Source organism: Lachancea thermotolerans (genome assembly GCF_000142805.1).
Source record: "Lachancea thermotolerans CBS 6340 chromosome A complete sequence".
Taxonomy (NCBI): domain Eukaryota; kingdom Fungi; phylum Ascomycota; class Saccharomycetes; order Saccharomycetales; family Saccharomycetaceae; genus Lachancea; species Lachancea thermotolerans.
The window spans coordinates 186,506-208,321 of record NC_013077.1 but is presented as its reverse complement, the minus strand read 5'-3'; the positions used below and the strand labels follow the sequence as shown (position 1 = coordinate 208,321).

At 43.9% G+C, this 21,816-nt stretch overlaps 13 protein-coding genes across 13 annotated transcripts, besides 1 other annotated feature; 7 read left to right on the top strand and 6 right to left on the bottom strand.

Annotated features, from left to right (window-relative positions):
- Nucleotides 1-17: 17 nt before the first annotated feature.
- Nucleotides 18-377, top strand: MRPS16 (mitochondrial 37S ribosomal protein bS16m; the record flags this gene model as incomplete). The annotated part of the gene is made up of 1 exon (XM_002551519.1): nucleotides 18-377. One exon carries the CDS (start codon nucleotides 18-20, stop codon nucleotides 375-377), a length of 360 nt encoding a protein of 119 aa, XP_002551565.1.
- A 132-nt stretch (nucleotides 378-509) lies between these two features.
- CIP1 (Cip1p) lies at nucleotides 510-1,691 on the bottom strand (the record flags this gene model as incomplete). Its single annotated transcript, XM_002551518.1, has 1 exon — nucleotides 510-1,691. One exon carries the CDS (start codon nucleotides 1,689-1,691, stop codon nucleotides 510-512), a length of 1,182 nt encoding a protein of 393 aa, XP_002551564.1.
- Nucleotides 1,692-2,339: 648 nt separating this feature from the next.
- KLTH0A02398g (KLTH0A02398p) lies at nucleotides 2,340-3,317 on the bottom strand (the record flags this gene model as incomplete). The annotated part of the gene is made up of 1 exon (XM_002551517.1): nucleotides 2,340-3,317. The coding sequence occupies one exon, from the start codon at nucleotides 3,315-3,317 to the stop codon at nucleotides 2,340-2,342; it is 978 nt and encodes a 325-aa protein (XP_002551563.1).
- Nucleotides 3,318-3,608: 291 nt separating this feature from the next.
- Nucleotides 3,609-6,074, top strand: CHL1 (DNA helicase; the record flags this gene model as incomplete). The annotated part of the gene is made up of 1 exon (XM_002551516.1): nucleotides 3,609-6,074. One exon carries the CDS (start codon nucleotides 3,609-3,611, stop codon nucleotides 6,072-6,074), a length of 2,466 nt encoding a protein of 821 aa, XP_002551562.1.
- Nucleotides 6,075-6,147: 73 nt separating this feature from the next.
- Nucleotides 6,148-7,863, bottom strand: TFC8 (transcription factor TFIIIC subunit TFC8; the record flags this gene model as incomplete). Its single annotated transcript, XM_002551515.1, has 1 exon — nucleotides 6,148-7,863. The coding sequence occupies one exon, from the start codon at nucleotides 7,861-7,863 to the stop codon at nucleotides 6,148-6,150; it is 1,716 nt and encodes a 571-aa protein (XP_002551561.1).
- Nucleotides 7,864-8,000: 137 nt separating this feature from the next.
- Nucleotides 8,001-11,540, top strand: NCR1 (sphingolipid transporter; the record flags this gene model as incomplete). The annotated part of the gene is made up of 1 exon (XM_002551514.1): nucleotides 8,001-11,540. The coding sequence occupies one exon, from the start codon at nucleotides 8,001-8,003 to the stop codon at nucleotides 11,538-11,540; it is 3,540 nt and encodes a 1,179-aa protein (XP_002551560.1).
- Nucleotides 11,541-11,865: 325 nt separating this feature from the next.
- On the top strand, nucleotides 11,866-13,659 carry AEP3 (Aep3p; the record flags this gene model as incomplete). The annotated part of the gene is made up of 1 exon (XM_002551513.1): nucleotides 11,866-13,659. One exon carries the CDS (start codon nucleotides 11,866-11,868, stop codon nucleotides 13,657-13,659), a length of 1,794 nt encoding a protein of 597 aa, XP_002551559.1.
- Nucleotides 13,660-13,921: 262 nt separating this feature from the next.
- On the bottom strand, nucleotides 13,922-14,869 carry LSP1 (lipid-binding protein LSP1; the record flags this gene model as incomplete). Its single annotated transcript, XM_002551512.1, has 1 exon — nucleotides 13,922-14,869. The coding sequence occupies one exon, from the start codon at nucleotides 14,867-14,869 to the stop codon at nucleotides 13,922-13,924; it is 948 nt and encodes a 315-aa protein (XP_002551558.1).
- A 188-nt stretch (nucleotides 14,870-15,057) lies between these two features.
- On the top strand, nucleotides 15,058-16,401 carry ULA1 (Ula1p; the record flags this gene model as incomplete). Its single annotated transcript, XM_002551511.1, has 1 exon — nucleotides 15,058-16,401. One exon carries the CDS (start codon nucleotides 15,058-15,060, stop codon nucleotides 16,399-16,401), a length of 1,344 nt encoding a protein of 447 aa, XP_002551557.1.
- A 47-nt stretch (nucleotides 16,402-16,448) lies between these two features.
- Nucleotides 16,449-18,245, bottom strand: SPB4 (ATP-dependent RNA helicase SPB4; the record flags this gene model as incomplete). The annotated part of the gene is made up of 1 exon (XM_002551510.1): nucleotides 16,449-18,245. The coding sequence occupies one exon, from the start codon at nucleotides 18,243-18,245 to the stop codon at nucleotides 16,449-16,451; it is 1,797 nt and encodes a 598-aa protein (XP_002551556.1).
- Nucleotides 18,246-18,410: 165 nt separating this feature from the next.
- Nucleotides 18,411-19,742, top strand: DEG1 (pseudouridine synthase DEG1; the record flags this gene model as incomplete). Its single annotated transcript, XM_002551509.1, has 1 exon — nucleotides 18,411-19,742. One exon carries the CDS (start codon nucleotides 18,411-18,413, stop codon nucleotides 19,740-19,742), a length of 1,332 nt encoding a protein of 443 aa, XP_002551555.1.
- A 20-nt stretch (nucleotides 19,743-19,762) lies between these two features.
- On the bottom strand, nucleotides 19,763-20,467 carry SNF8 (ESCRT-II subunit protein SNF8; the record flags this gene model as incomplete). Its single annotated transcript, XM_002551508.1, has 1 exon — nucleotides 19,763-20,467. The coding sequence occupies one exon, from the start codon at nucleotides 20,465-20,467 to the stop codon at nucleotides 19,763-19,765; it is 705 nt and encodes a 234-aa protein (XP_002551554.1).
- A 139-nt stretch (nucleotides 20,468-20,606) lies between these two features.
- On the top strand, nucleotides 20,607-21,776 carry HAT1 (histone acetyltransferase catalytic subunit HAT1; the record flags this gene model as incomplete). The annotated part of the gene is made up of 1 exon (XM_002551507.1): nucleotides 20,607-21,776. The coding sequence occupies one exon, from the start codon at nucleotides 20,607-20,609 to the stop codon at nucleotides 21,774-21,776; it is 1,170 nt and encodes a 389-aa protein (XP_002551553.1).
- Nucleotides 21,777-21,806: 30 nt separating this feature from the next.
- Nucleotides 21,807-21,816: part of a sequence feature (Centromere Klth0A) that runs on past the window's edge.

Genomic DNA, 21,816 nt, shown 5'->3' with positions numbered 1-21,816 from the left:
GCCGCCAATAAACCAACATGTCGAAGGGCCTGGTGAGGATAAGACTAGCCAGATTTGGTCGCAGACACTCCCCTTTATATAACATAGTGGTTGCAAACGCATCCAAGGCTAGGGACAAGACACCTATTGAGGTTTTGGGAACTTACAACCCAATACCAAAGCCACTATCGAAAAGAGAAACCAAAAGCGGGGCAATACCAACAAAGGATGTACAATTGGACTTCGCCAGGACCAAGTACTGGGTTGGGGTTGGCGCTCAGCCTAGCGAAACTGTCACGAAGCTGTTAAAAAAATGCAACATTTTGGGTTCAGATTGGGGGAAAACTTACACGACAAGCCGTACCGTTGTCCTGCCCAAACGTGAAGTCTTGGAATAAAATTATAAGTCGTCGCTATCTTGTATATATTCGCGGTTTAGTCATTTTGTATCAGTGGGCACATCAAATACCATAAGCCGCCCTTTGCTTTCAAATTATAGTTACACCTATTTACATTGACCCAATAACCCGTTAGAAGTCCATTGCGAGAGAGCCAGTGGCACTTCCCTTTTCGATCCTAAAAGAATTCTGTCTATGCCTTGACAACTCGCCGCTCATCATATCTTCAAACGCGCTAGATGCGTTGCTCCGTTCTCGAGCAATGAAAGGCTGCTGCGGCTCCCCTAGCATCGAGTTTGTGGGCGTCAAGACGAAGTATCCGTTGCCTTCAAACTGTGCTCTCGGCGCAGTTGTTGTCTCTATGAAGCTGCTAGGCTGAAGGGCCGCTGAAGGCTGAGGCTGCTGTTGCTGCTGTTGGGAAGGAAACATGTGACTTGAACCACTTCTGCTTCTTCCTGCCGCGCTAATGAAACTGTCGTTTCGGGAGCGGTGTGAGAGTTTCGGCACCTGAGGTCTCTGGTCGAACGGCGTCTGCAGAGGCTGACTGCTGCCTAAACTAGAAGTCGGCATTTGGAAAGGAGTAGAAAGTTGGCCATTGGAGGACGCCTCCGCGTGTGTGCTGAAGTAGTCCACACAAGCAGTGGGAGCTATATCAGAAGTGTTGAACTGCGGCATGGGAGGCAATGAAACAATTGAGCTGTTGCGTGATAGGTACGCGTCGCGGCGAAGCTCTTGAAGTAGCCGCTGCTTAACGGAGTTGACCAGCAACGCGTTTTTTTCGCGACCCATATCTACGCCCTTTTGCTCTGCTCTTTCTACAGCCACCTTCGCAGTTCTATTCAGTATCCCAGAAGGAGGGTTCGAGGCGTCAAACGGTGTTGCAGTTGGATCTGAGCATATGTCTTGGTACACCTCCATGAGCATTTTGACGAATTGAGTGGAAAAGGTCGTTGGCAAGGGTGTAGTGGCGGTACGGGCGGGCCCTGGCATGTCAGATATAGAGCTTGCGAACGAAGCCACACTATCCTGCCTTTTCTGGTTGCCGTACATGTAAGGCATTATAGGCTGCATCACAGGCGTTGAGACGCCGTTGAGTGGCGTTCCACTCCGCGGCTCGCACAACTGGGTGCTGATCTGAAGCTCTCTCATGCTCGCGTAGGCGTCGCTGTCTGACATCCCGTCGCCAGTCATCAGGTCATCAGCTATGTTCTGCACAGGCTGCGCGTCGGCATCGCACTTGCTCCTAGACTTTGAGTTGGAGTGCCTTGACAGCCGAGAGCCGTGTAGTTTACTTTGAAATCTTTCGAGGAGCATTTTGTGGTAGTCTTTGGTCTATCCTGAACTTTCTTGAAGGCTTATCCGCTCGATTCAAGTAATTCCGTGTTTTGGCACTGGTTCCCCTTAGGTAAAACCGTTCCGAGATACTTTGAACGTTTTTTAAAATGAACGCAAAACACTGAAAAAGTGTTGCAAAGGATACTATGTGCTAATCTCCGATCAGTTAACTACCGCAAAAACTGTTTATTGCTTAAGGTTGTATCCGGATACCGCTTCACCCTATGATTGCTAATACTCCGGCTGGCAAAGTCCACGTCTTTATAGCCGTTTTGATACATCAGGAGGGTATACGAAAAAGATGTCCGAGTCGGGGTAATTCAAGCTGTTACGCGTTCTTTTTTTTTTTGAACGAAGTAAACCGTTCCTAACCGTCACTGCTGACGCTCGCCGGCCGCACCTGACGCATGGAAGATTCGAAGCAGCAATTAGCGTCCCCTTCTAGGTGATCTTATGTCTTAGGCACCAGTGAGGGATGCACAGGCACGCGTCCTCATGCGCACTTGAACATGCGTCGCATTCTGCGTGTGCGTGTAATTATGTGTGCTTATTTCATATTGCGCCGAGGATCCTTCTCTGCTTCCCCAGAGTGAGCAGACTGCGTTGAACGGTAAATCGAGCTTCAGCCTACCGTGCCTGCAGGCAACGCTTACGCTCTATCCACAAGATCTGCCTAGCACACCATCTTGAATAAGCCTTGGTTCCGAAAATGATGTTCGCGGGTACAGGCTCGGCAATTTTCGACATAAGATTCGCGAAAAGAGGGGCGAGGATGTAGACAAGCAGAGGTGACATTAGGTTAGGTCCGCATAGTGACAGGAGAACGTAAACGAATGTTGAAAAGCCGCATATCACCCCGCCCCGCACCTTGAGCCACATCGCATACTCGGTAGGCGAAAATCGGGCCTGCGACACGTAAGGAACCATTAGGTACTCGACTAAAAACTGGAGCTGCCATAAGCGCAAAAGAAGCGCCAAATTTGAAAAGGGGGCTAGAGATGCTGTCAGGGCTCCGCCAACCGCCAGCGACGCAAGAGAACCCAAAGCAGGCGACATATGGGAAGTCCAGAGCGTTAAAAGCATAATGCTTATGACAGTTTTCGACACAGCCGTTAAAGCTTCCGGCTTTCCCACTTGCGCGGACGTAACCATAAAATCAGACAGTAGAAGGAGACTTATGAGCCACATAAAATTGCTTCTGAATAAAGAAAACAGCATGCAGTAAAGACTGGGCCCTGGCTCTGAATGAAGCTTTTTGTTCTCAAAATCATTGAAATTCGAGTGAAAACTTGACCAGAATGCTCTTTTGAACTCAGGGTACGCGAAACGCGACAGTCCGTAGCAGGCAAGAAGGAGATCCATGGAGTCGGCCGCGAGTGACATGAGTGGAAAGTGATCCATCACCTGCCGCAGAGAGAATACAACTAACCTTGTTGCAAGTGTCAGCGCGCACACTTTCAATAGGGCGTGGCGCTCTCTGCTACAGAAATCAGTAAAGCTGCTTGCGAAACGGTGCAATGACCATACAGCAAGCCTTAGACCCACTTCGAACGCGTTCCATGAAAATCCTGAATGAGGCCGAGAAAGGAAGATCGGGGACGCCATGGTACGTTTAATATAGCCTAACCACCAAGCTTGAGCCTTTGATCTCTCTTGCTTTCAAGCGTTTCTTACCGATCTTGTACCCAAGGGTCCAAGATGAATGTTACTATAATAACCTGAATATCTGGGACTTTTCAAAATTCGAACAAGCAGATTTTAACCGCTTATTGCTTCAAACGGCTTATAACAGAAAAAATTCGAGAAGGGCTCGATATCGTATTGTGCGAAAAAAATTCACAGATGGGGAGCTGACACATTCGCTCACGCAGGGTTGTCCTTTGAGACCAGAAGGCCATGAATGGGGAAGAAAATTACGGTCACCCTTTCCAGCCTTATGACATCCAGCTTCAGCTCATGCATCAAGTGTACAACACGCTCGAAAGTGGTAAAAAAATAGGGATCTTCGAGAGTCCAACCGGTACCGGAAAGACGCTGTCACTGATTTGCCCAACAGTAACCTGGCTCAGGAGGAATAAAGCTCATTATATGGGGAAGAGCAAAGAAACCTCAAGCTCCGTTGATGGGAACCTGACTAAGAGTGATGATGAAAGCGACGAAGAACCTTCATGGGTGAAGGAGGCTTTCGCAGAATCAGTAATCAAGGAGAAAGTCCGAGCTCTCGACGAATACGAGAAATATTTGGGTTCTAAGGCATTCAAAGCTAAATATTCAAGTATTTATCTGTCTGAAGATAGTCCCAAGGTCAAAAGGAAGCGCAACTTACCGCACACAACAGTCGGTTTTGAGGAGAACGAGTTTTTACCTGATGAAAATTCAAGCCCAAGTACTGGTTGTAAAAAGTACTCCGATGTTCATGATGACAAGAAAAAGAAGCTGATCAATGAAGTTAACGCTTTGCTTGGTAAGCTGGATCAGGAGGCAGAAAGTATTGACGAGGCAACGCAAACCGCACTGCCGTGTCCCATAAAAATTTTCTATGCCTCAAGAACTCATTCACAGCTGGGCCAGCTGGCCTCACAATTGAGACTACCAAATTTTCCTCCATCATTTGAATCAATGGAGCATGAAAGGGTGAAGTTTGTTCCATTGGCGTCGCGCAAGCAACTGTGTATCAATCCTAAAGTCTCAAAGACATCGAGCCAAGTGATCAACGACTACTGCAGAGATGCAGTCAGCAAGAAGGAATGCGTTCCCTATACTAGGTCTAAGGATCCAGAAATTCTACACGCATTTAGAGACCATGCATTTTATGCTATTCACGATATCGAGGACATGGTCTCATTAGGACGCGCCACCAGTACGTGTCCGTATTATGCTTTAAGGGAGTTACTGCATGATGGAGTTGAAGTTGTAACACTACCCTATCAGCACCTTCTTGTTGAAAGCACGCGCGAAGCTTTGGGCGTCGATCTCAAAGATTCAATAGTAATTATTGATGAGGCCCATAACCTCATTGATACTATAAACGCTGTCAACTCAGCAGAGGTTAGCTTGGCGGACCTTCAAAGCAGTAAGCTTGGTATTACAATGTATGAAAACAAGTTCGCAAAACGCTTGAGCCCTCACAATCGAGTGAACTTGAAAAGATTGCTCACTTTGGTTGAGGTTCTAATCGTATTTCTTCAACAAAACTACAAAAACGGTAAGGAGTTTGAAAGTCACGAAGTTTTTGAGGGAACGAATGCCGACGTTTTGAATATTCACAAGCTGGAACAATATATGAAAACCACAAAGATTGCATACAAAATCGATAGCTATATTAAAAGCCAAAATGAGAGTGCGGAAACGGCTGCAGTGGAAAGGCAGCCTGTTCTCTTTAAAGTTGCCTCCTTTTTGAAAACCCTCTCAAATCCTTCCTTAGAGGGTCAGTTTTTTTTTGAAAAGGGCAAAGTGATGAAATACATGTTGTTGGAGCCCAGCAACAGCTTCAAATCCATAGTTCATGCCGCTAGATGCGTACTACTTGCGGGCGGTACTATGGAGCCGATCTCAGACTTCACCAGAGACCTTATACCCTTTGTTGATGAAAACCAAATCAATAAATTCGCATGTAATCATGTTATCCCTGACAACAACCTTAACACATTCATTGTTACTGAAGGGTTTGAATTCACATACGACAAGCGAGAAGATTCGAGAACTTTAAGCGATTTATATGATTTTTTCTCCCGGCTAGTGAAAATTGTCCCCGACGGTGTAGTGGTATTTCTTCCTAGCTATAAGTTTCTTGAATCTCTTATGCGTTTCTGGAACAGCACCTGCAAAGTTGGGGCGTGCATAGGAAATAAGAAAATATTTTACGAGTCAGCGGATAAAGCAGACGTCTTTGCAAAGTACGCTGAGGAAGTTCGAAAATTGACTGGAGGCGCTATACTTTTTGCGGTAGTTGGAGGGCGTCTCTCCGAGGGCATCAATTTTCAGAACGAATTAGCGAGGGCAGTGGTGATGGTAGGCCTACCTTACCCAAATTTATTTAGTGGAGAACTCATTATAAAAAGGAAGCACCTCGAGCAAAAGGTGCTTAAAGCAAATGGCAGCAGTCAAGACGCAAAGAGAGCTACGCGAGAGTTTTACGAGAACATCTGTATGAAAGCTGTAAATCAAAGCATTGGGAGGGCCATTAGGCACGCGCAAGACTACGCAAATATTTATTTGGTTGATAAAAGATACAGCTCCATTCAGGTTCAGACCAAGCTCTCGAATTGGGTGGCTAAGCGGATTCGGCACACCACCTCGCTCGATGACTTGTTCGAGAAAAGCGCAAAATGGTACGCGAACAAGGCCCAGGATGACCGCTGATTCGGTCCACTAGATTGCAACAAAGTTGAAACTGTGCATATCAAGAAACGAAAACTCCACGAGAGAATTTGATTTAAAGCATCCGTGTTCCACTATAAATGCTTTGGTTGTTGGAAAATTGTAGAATTGTCCGAGTAAGCCAACCATAATCGTTACGAGCGTCGTGCTTTATATCAATGATGCGGTAATTACTCACTGGGCACACCTTAACTTTCGAGGTAAGGAGAGGTAGAAATGTGGCGCGACACCTTTTCCAAATGTGGCCCTCCTCAGATTGAACCACATCTGTGTTTGGAGAAGCGGGAGAACTGAAAGTCTCCTCTATAAACTCTCCCTTCATGGTGTAGATTTCAGGTACAACAGGGCTCTCAAGAGCCAACAAGTCTGCTATTGATTGCACGCAAGCTTTATCGAGAGGGTTAACGACTTCGTCTTTGTGAGCAACAGCGTAATCGTAGACTGCCCTTTTGTAAAGATTGTTATCTTTTTCTTGTTCTAGAAAATTAGAAAACCTCAAATTGTTCATTCTTTTATTGTTCATCAATTCTTGAAGGTAGGATTTGAAGCTCAGTGTAGTGTCGAGATCCAAACAGCCTTCGTCTGTTTCAAAGTTGCGCGGAAGCTGCTTGTTATAGATTTGATAATTCTGATACCACGTCAATCCCGTCGATCCTTGCTTGATCTCCCAAGCTTTCCCCAACGGAAACAAGCATATTCTGTACTGCTGCTCGGACACTATACGATACCTTATCGAAAGACGATCAAGGCTGTATGCCAAAGCCAAACATGCGCCATCCGGTGAAGTTGCTAAACCATGAATCAAAAAATTAGTCTCGTAATTATTGAATTCGTTAAAGTAGTTGTTCCACTTCTTGAATTTCGCCTCTATATGCGGCGATATGATAACATCATTCTGTAAACGCAATTCATGACCTAAACTCAAAAGACAGGAAGTCTTGTTTGAAATTAACAGAGCCGTGTTATAATCAGGTAGCGGAACGACGTAAAAGTCATCACAAGCCCCCAAGTCAAGCGACTCCAAAGTGCCACTTCCTATTTCGTACCTGTGAACAGATCCCGCGGATGTTATTATGATGTTACCTTTCATTCCTTTCAAGTCCGAATTCTTGAACCGAGAAGAGCACTTAATCTGCTTAGGCCCATCGTCTTCCCGAACAAGATGAACTGAGTTATTACTGAGGGAAACTATGATCCCTTCTTCATACCATTCTAACCTGGTGACCCAACTCGTTGCATCATCGTTGATTTTGATTGTACGATGGTAAATGAACTCCGCACCTTCGAAATTTTCATTCACAGAAAATACTATAACCTCACAAGCCTCGTTACCAACTGCAATCATGTTGCCTTCAACATTCCATGCTAGCGAGTGATATGATCGCTCTTCTAGAGCCCTTTCTGGTTGGTCAAGTTGTGCCACTAGCCCTCGCCCACTGTAGATACAAGCATTTGCATTGTTTGTCAGTACAGCAAGTGAATCTGATACAGGGGATGCCTGGCAAATTTTGATAGAGCTCTCAGGTACCGAATTTATCATGACATTTTTTTGCGCCAGGTCATACTCAAATTTATTTACAAGGGGCAAAGGGTACTCCTTGATGTGAAATAAATCCTTGCTGCTGTTAGTGGCTTCACTGTAAACAGGAACACACACTGTAATATCTGGGACGGTAGTTAAGTACAGAGTACCATCGTGAGCCCACGTGAGATTTTCAGTCCAGTCTGCAAGTTCCTTTCTCGCTACTGCTAGGTCTTTGAGCAACTTCATTTACCTTCCGCTACTACATCCATTTAACAAACACGTCTTTTGTCTTCGTGTGAAATATCAATCTTCAAAAATCGCTGTTCAAAAAGTTTGGAGAATTCAAGCACCCCTAAGCGACAACGCACCACGAGAAGCGCGTTATGAAGGTGGCAAGGTGTCTTTTGGTTCCAGTCATCGTTTCCAATGCAGTGCTAGCAGGCGATTCCTTCTTTGGGATATCTTTTGCTAACTCGAAACCTGCATCGTGTTCCATTTATGGCAGTTGTGGCAAGAAATCCCTCTTCGGAGGCGAACTGCCCTGCCCCGTTACTGAGGATTTCGTTCCCGACCCCCTATCAGAAGCTGAACGAGAAAGTTTAGTAGACCTTTGCGGGGAAGAATGGAAGGATGTCAACCAAGTGTGCTGCAACGGAGCACAAATCGAAAACCTGCGAAAGAACTTAAAGAAAGCTGAAAACTTGATTGCTTCGTGTCCTGCCTGCGACAAAAACTTTAAGAGCTTGTTTTGCCACTTCACATGCTCTCCCCAACAAAGAGTTTTCACTAATGTGACGGAAACCCAAAGTTCCACAGACGGAAGAGAAATAGTGGCGTCTATGAATGTCTTCCTCGACTCGCATTGGGCATCTGAGTTCTATGATTCCTGTAAGAATGTTAAATTTGGTGCAACCAATGGGTACGCAATGGATCTCATTGGCGGAGGAGCGAAGAATTATGAACAATTTTTGAAGTTCTTAGGGGACGAAAAACCTTTGCTGGGTGGGTCACCATTCCAAATTAACTACATATATGACTCTCAAAACTCTGGTATCGAGCTCTTCAACGAAACAGTTTATTCGTGCGATGATGAGACATACAAGTGCGCCTGTACGGACTGTGATAAGTCATGCCCAAAGCTTAAACCTTTGAGACGCAACCACTGCAAGGTAGCTGGTCTACCATGCTTTTCTTTTGTGATATTAATGGTATACGTGAGCCTTTTTGTTCTCATTTTAGGGTGGCACATCTACTACTTTAAAAATAGGAAGGAGCCAATCATTTTTGAGCAAGACATAGAAGACAGCTACGCGGTTGCAAATAATGACCGCATATTTCAGGAACACGCATATAAAGCGTACAGCTTTGACGAGAAGGTGGCGAGCGTGCTTGGCCAAATTTCTGGCTTTTCGTACAGACACCCTAAACTTGTCATTCTAGCAACAGGGGTTGTTGTTGTGTTGCTTACAGTCCTAGCTTGGATATTTGGAGATCTTGAAACAGACCCGATAAACCTTTGGGTAAGCAAGAGCTCTCCGAAGTATAAGGAAAAGGAGTTTTTTGATGAAAACTTTGGCCCTTTTTACAGAACAGAACAAATCTTTATTGTGAATGAAACTGGCCCCGTACTCTCCTATCCTAACTTAGAGTGGTGGTTTGGTGTTGAAAGTTACATAACTGAGGTCCTCCGGTCTGAAGAATACCAAACGTACCAAGACTTGTGTTTCAGGCCAACTGAGGATTCCACTTGTGTGGTCGAGTCAGTGACGCAGTACTTCAACCAAGACCTTCCAAAGGAAGGCGATTGGGAAAATAGACTCAAATCTTGCACAGAGTCGCCCGTAAACTGTTTGCCTTCCTTCCAACAACCGCTGAAACCCAACCTCCTTTTCAGCGACAATGACGTTTTTAAGTCGAACGCGTTAGTGGTGACACTCCTACTTAGCAACCATTCCAATTCTGCTTTATTATGGGAGAAGCAGCTAGAAGATTATCTGTTAAATTTGGATTTACCTCATGGTTTGAGGTTGAGCTTCAATACTGAGATGTCACTAGAAAAAGAGCTGAACCGAAACAACGACATTTATATTGTCTTAGTGTCATATTTGCTAATGTTCGCTTACGCTTCATGGGCACTGAGAAAGAAGGGGGGAGGCAGTAGACTTCTCCTAGGTTTCTCTGGTATTTTGATTGTCCTCAGCTCAGTATCATCCGCAACTGGCGTACTCAGTATTTTGGGCCTCAAGTCGACACTTATTATCGCAGAAGTCATACCATTCCTCATTTTAGCCATTGGAATTGACAACATTTACTTGATAACTCACGAGTTTGATAGAATCTCGGAAGGTGAACAGACACTTGAGGTCGAACACATAATGAAAAAAGCATTGCAAAAAATTTCTCCTTCGATACTACTTTCTCTGTTGTGTCAGCTTTGTTGCTTCTTAATTGCAACCTTCGTGAGTATGCCAGCAGTACGGAATTTTGCTATCTACTCAGCAGTTTCTCTGGTTTTCAACGTCTTATTGCAACTGTCAGCCTACGTTTCAATTTTAACGCTATATGAGAGAACTTTCTCTGCTACTGAAAATACAGTGTCCTCCGAGTCCACGCCATCTAAGCTGAAGTCTGCCTACGTTGAGCTACTTACCAAGAAGCGGAAAATTGTGGGAATTTTCGTTTCTCTGACTTTATTTTCTCTCTTTTTCATTCCTTACATCGAAATCGGTCTTGATCAAACTTTGGCAGTCCCTCAGGATTCATATCTTGTTGACTATTTCCGTGATATCTACAAGTATTTGAATGTGGGACCGCCGGTGTTTTTCGTGGTGAAAAACTTGGATCTAACCAGTCGAAGTAATCAAAAGAAGGTTTGCGGGAAGTTCACAACATGCGACGACCTATCTTTGGCAAACACTCTTGAGCAAGAACGAAAAAGGTCAACAGTTGTTGAACCTGTGACAAACTGGTTTGACGATTTTATGATGTTCCTGAATCCCCAATTAGACACTTGTTGCAGGTTGAAGAAAGGAACAGAAGATGTGTGTCCTCCGTCCTTCCCAAGTAGAAGATGTGAAACGTGTTTTTCTGAGTCTGAGTGGTTCTATGACATGAGTGGTTTTCCTACAGGTGATGAGTTCATGCATTACTTCAATATTTGGATCAACTCGCCCAGCGACCCTTGTCCTCTAGGGGGAAAGGCGCCCTATTCTTCTGCCATCACCTACAATAAAACTAGTATCAAATCATCAACATTCCGAAGTGCACACAAACCGCTCAAATCACAACAAGACTTCATCGAAGCCTACAAAGATGCGGAAAGAATTAGTAAATCCCTTTTTGAACTAGACGTCTTCGCATACTCCCCGTTTTACATTTTCTTCGTGCAGTATGGATCACTGGTATCACTGTCATTGAAGCTGCTAGCTTCTTCCGTCCTGCTCGTCCTCTTGGTATCCTGGATGTTTTTGGGTTCCTTAAAAACAGCGGCCTTAGTGGGGCTTACCGTCGCGATGATTCTGACAGACATTGGAGCGCTCATGTTCTTCTTAGGAATATCACTGAATGCCGTCAGCTTAGTCAACCTAATCATATGCGTTGGAATCGCGGTTGAGTTTTGTGTGCATATAGCAAGAGCCTTCACTATAGTTCCGAGCAATATCAAGACAGATCGTGACTCTAGAATGGTCCATGCCATCGAAACTGTTGGGGGCTCGGTCTTTCAAGGCATTACACTAACTAAATTTATTGGGGTTTCCATTTTGGCTTTTACCCATTCCAAGATCTTTCAAGTGTTTTATTTTAGGATGTGGTTCATTTTGATAATCGCTTCTTGTGCGCATGCATTATTTTTTCTACCAGCTGCTCTATCTTTGGTAGGTGGGAAGAGCTACGCGGACTCGGAAGTGGAGCTAGAAGACTGAAGTTTGTGATCTTTTGAGCTAATGTCGCTTTAAAACAAGAAAAAAATGTACTGCCATCAGGGCGTCTATGAATTGGAAGCAGGGCGTGGGCAAGAAGAACGTTCCTCAACAGAAACTAAGAAGGTGTTTTTAAGGCCATTCCCTAGCTTCTTTCAACGGTTATTGAAGTGTGTATGTATTGTGTGTGTATTGATTGTTTTTTCAGGAAAATGAAGTTTAGGTTTTTTTCTTCGAAACTTGTATGAAAGAAAACCTGAAATGAAAGCTCTTGTTATAATTACACTCTTGGGAATACCAAAGACCCGGTCCCCAATGTTGGTCTGAAATGGGACTTCTTGCAACATTAGGAAGTGGGATAGCGAAGAATGGTATCAGAGAGCCATCTGTCGTTGCAGAAAAGTCATTTCGTGCAGTACCTACTAAGGCTCGTTGTGGGGTAGACCTGAAAGTTGATCGACAAGGCGGCGTACAACCAACAAAGTTGAAGAATGAATACGTATTGCGGAACATTCATGTGGTTGGTAAAGGATCGAACTTCGAGAGATCCGCTGTTCAAGACTATCTGAGCCCCTTCACGTCGCATCAATTTGCTAGACACAAATTACCATGCGCCTACAATGAAGACCGCGCGAGAGCAAACTTCACAGCATTGAAGAAGCTGAAGTCATCTAAAAACTCAGAAACACTTTTGTTCAGTAGTTCGCAGCAGTACGTTGGGGAAATGATACCCCTGCTTGTTGCGTTGACTCCTCAAGAAGTGTCGACAGGTCATGCTAAGAGAAACTTTCGCAGTGAAGTTTTTGAAGAAATACCATCGATAATTGACTTCACTCAAAACGCAGAAAGTTTTGCAAACTATGTGACTCTTCTGACGCATTCGAAGTTTTATTACAAAAAGTCATCATTTCTAAATGGCGTTATACCAAAAATACTTCGCAACATATTGCATCCTTCGAATATGAAAACTATGCAATTCCGGGATGTCGGTGTTTTCAATGATGTAATATTCTTTTTCAGTGAGAAATCTGACTATGCTACCTGCAGGGAGCTATTTTCTCAGATGAAGCTAGAGGGTGTAAAGCCAAACACAAAGACCTTCAATCTCATGCTTCGTAACGCTTTAAAAAACTCACATATTCGAAAGTCGAGACACCCACTTCATGATGCTGTGTATTACTTGAGGCAGATGCAGCATCATGAGATCAAGGCGGATGCAGTAACCTGGGTCACCTGTTTCAACCTACTTCTTGAAGATATGTCGAGGGACGTATTTTTGGAAAACATGATAAAGAGTAATGTGCCTATAACCCCTCAGCTTGTGTTGGCAGTCTTGAGCTCTAATCCCTTGAATTCTTCGCAAGCATTGAAATTTCTTTCAGAGTATTCCGTACCCCTCAACTCAAAGCTCTTCAATTTCTGTATTAAAAAGCTTCTCAGTGAAGAAAAATACGAGGCGGCTTGGGCGTTTGTGGATCACGCTCACAAAAACGCTGATTTCAATTTGGACCACGAAAGCTTGAACGCATTTTTGAGACGTTTCGCGGAATCAGGACGACTCGATTTGGCGCTTCTAACTTTCAACACCGCTTGCAAGCGCTACCAGATATCAGGTAATCTGCACTCTTTCGACATGCTATTCAAGGCTTTGGTGAGGAACGGTTACACTCAAAACTTTCCGATAGTTTTTGAGTACCTCTCGAGGAAAAGGAGGCGATATGCCAGAGGAGTGCAGATATTTAGTTACTGGCTGTCTAAAGCTCATTCGATGGTGAAGTTTAACATGAAGCATCAAGTCACTGAAGGTGATATTGAAAAAGCCAAATCTCTTCTGGACAGCGCCCTTTGGACTTCAAAGGGGCTGAGGTGGAAGTGCTGGAGAGAAAGCGAACAATCCCAGCGGAAAGTTTTCCGATATCTGGGTTGTATCCCAACTACAGTTAAAGCGAAAACAACGCATTTCATACATGATACCTCACCTGAAGCGTCCGCCAAAAAAGTTAAGTATAAGAATAGGATAAGATTCCTTGCCATTCAAAATGCAATGGCTAAGCGAATACCCTACGCTCACGATAGGTACCGCGCTCTGAAAGAAGAACTTCGCCACAGGGGCATAATGTAGAGCTTACGTGTAATTGTTATTTTGTTTTTATTTGAGTTACAGATACTCAAATTAGTTCGTTTGAGTCTAAAATATGAAATTAAGAATAGCTTATTTTCATTCCTACAGGTTGACATAATTTTGATTACTTAAAAATTTGATAAAGTTACAAATGAACGCTTGTAGGAGTTTCGGAGAGCGCTGAAGGCTGCAGGACTGCAGTCTGAGTTTCGCATTAAGAAAGCACAGCAGTCCGTGAACTGCAGGAAAGGTTAGGAATTAATTAAACTCTGGTACTCTCAACCTCTTCCTCACCGCCTTCGTGCTCACCCGCCCACTCCTCTTCCGCGGCAGCGGCCTCGCCCTCTTCCTCATCATCTTCTTCGTAAACGTCGTCGACGGTTTGGTGGAAAGACAAGCTTGGCTTAACAGCGGCGGAGTCGAGAGTCCAGCCTTCTAAAGCAGTTTCTGCATCCATGATGATTTGTCTCGATGCGTCATAGCCATCGTAAGCAAGTCTAGTCTCACCTGGAGTGACAGGGGAGTCGTCTAGCAACTCCAACAGGGCCTTACCATAACCGGCAATAAGAGCAAACTTCTCAGCCAATTCACGAATAGAATCGAATTGGTAGTTGAAAGCAGCCTTTAGCTTTTCTCTGGTGATGTTAGAGAGCTGGGCTTCAGCGACCAGCGATTCAGCCTCGGCACGAACCAATTCCTGCTCCAAGACCGGAATCTTTGTGGAGTTTGGCTCTTTGTACTTGAGGCGGGCAATGTCATCCGTAATCTTCTGTTTACGGTCTCTAGATGGCTGGACGGAGGCCTCAATGTTTCTGATGCCCTTCAAAGTTAGACGGTACTGGTCGTACTTGTCGATAAACTGGTCTTGCAGCTCGCCAAGTTCGTAGATAAGGACGCCCAATTTATCGGTCACATCCGAAACGTCGTCGTCGTTGTCTAGACCCCAGAGCGAAAGCTGTTTGGCAGCAGCGCGGCGCTCAATGGCGACAATTTCCAAAGCTCTCAAAACGCCCTTCTCAGTCTTGACGAGTTGCGATAGCTTTCTAGCCAAGTCAGGGCCGAAGTTCCCCGCTGCGTTCTTGCGGAACGTGCTTGAGATTGAGGCTTTACCGAAGAATTTGGATCTAGTGGACGATGGAGGAGGAGCGGGGCTCTGCAATTGCGAAGCTGTTGGTGCTCTCTGAGCTCTCAATGAATAAGTTCTGTGCATTTTTTTGGTAACCGGATTTATGGTGCTCTCATTTCACCTCAACCTGCAGCGAAAAATCCCCTAACCCATTTATATATGTTCTCCGTGATAAAAAGTTGCTGGACCCGCATCCTTTTGCTCTAAAAGGATATGACGATAAACTGCCGGGTAACAAATAGCAATTATTACTTCACATCTCATCTAAAAGCATGGATAAGTTTGATAGACAGCTTCGTCTGTGGGGAAAGCATGGCCAGCTCGAGCTTTCTAAAGCTCACATATGCATTATCGGTAATACGTTGCTTGCGAGTGAGATCTTGAAGAATTTAGTTTTGCCTGGGGCGACGAAATTTCATTTGATCAAAGAAACAAGCTATGTTAAGTCCGACTGCTTTCTCGACGTTGAAGACCTAAAAAGTATTAATGAGCATGCAGAGTTCAACGAGGAAACCTGGAATGCTCATCTGATGGGGAATCAGGAATATTGGCGGTACTTCGATCTCATAATCCTTACTACGAGGGATGTGTCGGTGATTGAAAGTATAAGATGCCTCCCGATGCCTCCCATGCTGGCTTGTAACTGGCGTGAATATCACGGGTACGCTTGTTTTGTATCACAGGAGCCTCATTTTGTAACTGAATGCCATCGGCAGCACAAGTCTCCAGATTTGAGAATAGACAAGCCGCCGCAGCCTTTACTCAACTTTTACGAAAGCATAAAGCCCAGCCAGCTGAGCCAAGAACAGCTTAACGATTTGCCTTTTGCTGTGATAATCTACCACGCTTTGAAATCGCTCAAGGAAAATTGCACAAAGATTGACCGCTCTTCTCTCCGAATTGAAATCCGAAGACTGCATGAGAAAACGCTACCTGGCCCCGAATGCCTCAATTTCATAGAAGCAGAGCGCTATCTTTACCTGGGGCTGCAAGATTCAGAGATAATTCCAGACAATCTGCTCAAATGCTTCAGCCTTGCGTCTTCTGAGTGTGTTGTTCCTTTCAATTCAATGTTCACGGACATGATTTCGTCGCTAAAGGATTATCTCAAGCACCCTTCTAGTGAGCATCAGCTTCCATTATCAGGGCTGATTCCGGATATGGAGTCTAGCTCCGAGATGTACAATGCTATTCAGGAAGCCTATCTGCGATGTGCTTCTAAGAATCTGAACACATTTGCAGATATAGTCACCTCGCATAATGCTAGTGTCCCCTTAAGTCAAATAAAAAACTTCTGCAGTAATGTCCAAAATGTAAGAGGTGTGGTGCCAGCAAGTCACATTCCCACAGAACAAGATTGCCGGACTGTCAAACAAATAACTCCTGCAGCAGCAGCTATTTTAAGGAAATTGGTAAAATCAAAACATGAGTTAGAGACGATTAGACCATCGTTTGTCGAAAGCCGAGATGAGCTTCGATACTATCCAACATGTTCATTATTGGCAGGTATAGTAGCACAAGAAGCTGTAAAAATTTTAACCCATCAATTCGTTCCGCTGGAAAACACCTTGATTTATGATGGGAAGGCTGGCCAAGTATATAGAGTAAAACTATAAGCCGATATTATGATTATAATTAGACGAGCGTTTTTAATAACCAAGAACTACAAATCCGAAAAGTCACCTTGTATTTGAGAGCATGTTTTCGCCTTCTTGTTTCTCCGCACCAAATCTTTCCAATCCTCCTCTCCGTCACTTTCATCCTCGCTGCCAGCCTCTGCGATTTTTTGCTCAATGGCTTTTCGTTTTTCGGCTAATTTAACCTTCCTCTCTTTCCGTGTCTCTTTCGAAGTTGTTTTATTAGACCATGCTGCATTTTTCTTCTTCAACTCACTCTTCAACTTCTTTTTGTCGCTTATTTCCTTTGTCTTTTTCAATTCTTCCTGCCTCGCCCTTTCCATTTGTTTGTTGAGATAGGAGAAATGATCCAAGTCGAGGGGCGGATCAATGAGCCAACCCTCAGAGGGTGTGGCATCTGCGCTCATGTACTTCGTTATCTCTGGCATACGAGGTAAGCGAATTAAACCGTATAATTTTGCTAGACCAACGTAGTCAAGTGATTGTAGGCGAAAAATGGACGACGCAGAGTGTTTCGAATAATAGCGGATAAAAGCCGCGTAAGCTTTAATGCCATGCTCAAACCTTGCCCTGTCTTGTAGCACCCAACTTTTAAAAATTACACCCAATTCGTCGACCGGCCTGAAACTAATTTCGAGCTCTCCAAGACTTATGTTTTTGACTCCAAGGAAATCGATATAGTCCTCTTCCCTTCCACAGTTTATGAAAGTGATGGCCTTTCCGGCTCGATTGGCTCGACCCGTTCTTCCGCATCTATGCAAAAACATTTCTGCGTTTGTGGGAGGATCAAATTGAAGTACCAAGTCAACCTCCGGAATATCAATGCCTCTTGCAGCCACGTCTGTTGTCAAGAGAACGGCTATGTTCAAACTTGTAGAAAATTTAGCTAGCGTTCCAATTCTGGAGTTTGTCTGTAGCTTTCCATGCAAAGAATAAACTTCTAAGTCATCCCGCGTTTTGCTGATGTCAGAAAGGTGCTTGAGAAATGAGTAAAAGTATGTCACAGCCTGACAAGTTGGAAAATAAACGATGCATTTTCTGTACCTCATATTATTAATAATATTGAGAAGATGATGCAGTTTTTCTTCGGGTTTCACGACAATATAGTTAATTTGTAATGATTCTGGGTTCTGAACTTTTGACTTTACAGCAATTTTAACTGGATTGCGCATACCAGTCCTGTAAATCTGGTTGCCCGCACTGCTTATGGTTGCTGAAAAGAGCCCTGTCCTTCTTTGCTTGGGCAGCATGCCAAGTATGCTTTCCACATCCTTTTCGAAGCTGACATCTAGTAATCTGTCTGCCTCATCCAAAACAACAACACCACAAGAGCTAGTTTTGACAGTAGATGCTTTCATAAAGTCCAGTACTCTTCCTGGGGTGCCAATTAAAATTTGTGGCGCGTTTTCCAAGAACTTACTGACGTCGTCTCTAACAGAGCACGAGCTAGTTCCCACAATAAGTTGTGATTTTATGGGACACGATTCACTGGGATAATATGCCAAAAACGCTTCCACAACGTCCTGGATTTGCTTTGATAGTTCTCTTGTAGGTGATATAATTAGTGAATAGAAATGCCCTCTCTTCAACGGAGAGCCTGATAAAACCTCCTTGACGACCTTTTCAAGGATTGGAATAGTAAAAGCTATTGTTTTACCAGAGCCTGTTACAGATTCCACAACAACGTCCTTGTTCCCAGAGAACATCGGAATAGTAGAGGCCTGAACTGGGGTCATAATTTCAAACCCCATTGCATCTATCGCAGTGCGGATCCATGGCTGAAGTTCATACTTTAGATTATCCCATGATAGCGACCTGGCCATACCGCCGATTTTTTTTCAAGAAGGTCTCTGCGATGAGCTTCATGCTGGGATTAGACTTCGTTAAATTTTTCATACTCTTATTTTCAATTCCATTAATTTAAAAAAGCGATCAAAACATCATCGCAGACTTTTACAGGAAAACTGAACTTAGTGTTAAACGCTGGCATGAGCCTCATTTCAAAGCTTCTGAGGTTTGGCAGAAACGCAAGCAAATCGCTTCCTGAACAATGCGAATATGCAAAATGGTCGAAAGAAGATCTTGTGCGCAAGGTTATGGAGCTTGAAGCCGAGAACAAGCGCAAAGCAGAAGATGAAGGAGATCGCTCCGAAAGTAAGACCAAAAAGGCTAAGAGGGACGACCTCCCTGAAAAAAGAAAGAGAAAGAAAAAGGACAAGCCTTTCGACTTTTCAAAATACGACACAAGGTTTGTTGCGTTCAAATTTGCCTACTTGGGTTGGAATTACAACGGGCTTGCCATTCAGAAAGAGCCTACTCCGTTGCCAACTGTGGAAGGCACTATTTTGGAAGCTATGAATGCTTGTAAATTGGTTCCTTCAATGGTCCCGCAAGATTACAACTTCAGTCGATGCGGGAGGACTGATAAAGGTGTCAGTGCAATGAACCAAGTTATTTCATTGCATGTGAGATCCAATTTAACAAGAGAGGAACAGCAGGATGAAGAAAATGATGGACGGGAAATTGACTACATCCATATACTAAACCAGTTACTTCCTGACGACATAAGAATATCTGCTGTCTGTCTACGTCCGCCAACAAATTTCGACGCCAGGTTTAGTTGCCAGTATCGCCATTATAGGTACCTCTTTCACAAAGATGGATTGGATATTAAGAAAATGGAAGAAGCCGCTCGGATGTATGAGGGGGAGCATGATTTCAGAAACTTTTGTAAGCTTGACGGTTCGAAACAAATTAACAATTACAAAAGAAACATCGAAAGATCTCGAATAATATCGCTGAGCGAAGATATTTACTGCCTGGACCTTATAGGCTCAGCATTTCTTTGGCACCAGGTACGCTGCATGATGGCGAATCTTTTTTTGATTGGGCAGGGGCTCGAAGATACAACTTTACTCAAGGATCTTATGGACGTCGCAAGGGTTAAGCAAAAACCGATTTACGATATGGCTAGTGATATACCTCTGATTTTGTTCGACTGCAAATTCCCAGAGATGGAGTGGAAAACGGTAGATTCTAACAATTTTAAATCGTTGCAATCAGACCGCCGAGTGTACGCCTTATCACTAGATTATAACTTGAAATCCACTGTCGCCAACATTTTTCGGGAAACGCTCTGCGTCACAACATCCGAAATTCAGGGCAGAACGCGGATCAACCTGGGAGACGGCAAAGGGAAAGTTGTTGCTGTGTATCAAAAGATGCTAGAGAGGGGTGTGATGGAATCCGTGGAGTCAGTGAATCAGAAATTCAGAGAGAAGAAGGCCGCAAAGAAGAGGAACCGTATGACCACAACCTGAATACACTTTGGGTTCGCCACTCAAGCGAAGTTAGAGCGAACAATCCAAGCAGGGTCCCAGTATAATGTTTCACCTTGAGCTTGACTGTCAATCCACAATAACCCATTTGCGACCATCTCTTTCAAGATGGCGTCGCTTCGAACAGGTTCCCACTCGAGATTGAGCCGCAGTAATGATATACTGGCGTACCCGAGGATAGAACAAACCTCCAAAATCCTTGCCTGGTCGTTTGTTAGCTCGTTAGGAACGCTTCTTAGAAACTTTTTGCCTCTAATACAAAAAACTTCAAACCCACCGTCAAGGGTTTCTAACATCTCTACCGCTTTTTGAAGATCGTTCAGTTGCACTTTGAATTGCTCAAAATAGCCTTTGTGTAACTCATCAAACGAAATAACCCCGCCATTTAGGTTCTTGGTTTTACGGCAAATCTCTATGATCTTGACACAGATCTCATAAAAGAAGTCGTTCACATCGAAGAGATGGCGTTCTTTGTCAAACAAAGATATCGGATCAACGCCTATTGATGCGCACATCCTGATGAACTTCATTCTGAATTCTGGGCTCTCTCTCAGCTCTTTATTGTGAACCTTGGCAAACTCGACCAGTCGTTGTTGAAATACATTAAGCTGCTCATCTAACTCTCTGTCTTGCTTGCTCAAAATACTTGCTGTAGTACTGTAACGATTATGTTGATCGGAGTTGAACGCTGCCAAACCATGTTTCATCCTTCCCAGGCGGCCCTCCCTTAGCTCAAGAGAGGGTGGAGGTAAGTTTGAGTAGCGTGCATTTGTTTTAGGTAGAAAAAATAAAACTTTCGCATAGTCGTGAATAATATTAATTTAAAGATCAAAGGTGGGACCCGCTATGGCAGACGCAAGTGATCTGAGACCTGAAGCTTGGACTGTTTCATCGAACACTGCTGTGAAGCTTTCCTTTGTCGATGAAGAAGGAGCTGTCCAATTCACGCCCACATTTACATATCCCATATATGGGGATTCAGAACAAATTTTCGGTTATCAAGATCTTCAGATTCTACTTGCTTTTGATTCAGTAACTTTCAAGCCCTTTTGCAACGTGAAGTTTGGAGCAAAGCTAGCGGATACCGACGATAATGTCCAAGATAAGTTGTTAAAATATCTCCCGGATGGCGACGTAATTGTGAAGGACGAGATAGCTTGGGTTGACACTTTTAACAAGGAGAGGGAGAGTTTTACTCTGCCAGATGAAAGCAAGAAAGTCGCTAGCTATAGTCGTGAGGGCCATAATTTTGCTGTGTACAAGGTCGATCTACATGATGATAACGTGAAAAAGCTTCATCGTCGCATGCAGATATTCACTTTATTCCTTATCGAATCAGCCTCATACATTGACGAAGGTGACGAAGGTTGGGAGCTTTACATGTCATTCAACACTGGGAATAAGCAATGTGTAGGTTATAGTACTACCTACAAGTACTGGAAGTATATGGGAGCAAGGAATTTTGACAGCACTGATAAAACATTTCAGACTGGGAAAATCTCACAGTTTCTTGTATTCCCACCATACCAAGGAGTGGGCCATGGATCTGAACTTTATAACGCTATCATCAATGACTGGCTTGCAGATACTAAAGTCATCGAAATCACTGTGGAGGATCCCAACGAGGATTTTGATTCTTTGAGAGATAGGAATGATTTGAAGAGGCTTTACGCGAGCGGTATTGCCAGCGAAATCCCACGAGAGCTTCCTATAAAAAACGAATGGATTGAGGCCCAGCGGTCTATTTTCAAAATAGAAAAAAGGCAGTTTCAAAGGCTGATTGAAATGCTATTGCTTCATATATGTTCTCCAAATTTTAGATTACAGGTTAAAAAGAGACTTTACGAGAAAAATTACGACTTACTAGCTGATCTAGATACTCCGACAAGAAACGACAAGTTGCAAACGGCTTTTCTCTCCATCAAAGAAGAGTATGATTCTATACTTGCCAGTTTAAGGTTCAAGAGACATGAAGATCTCGACAATACGCAGCCTTCTAAAAAAATAAAAAACTAAATAGTAAAGATTTTATATTAAGCAGTTCTGGTCACCTGAT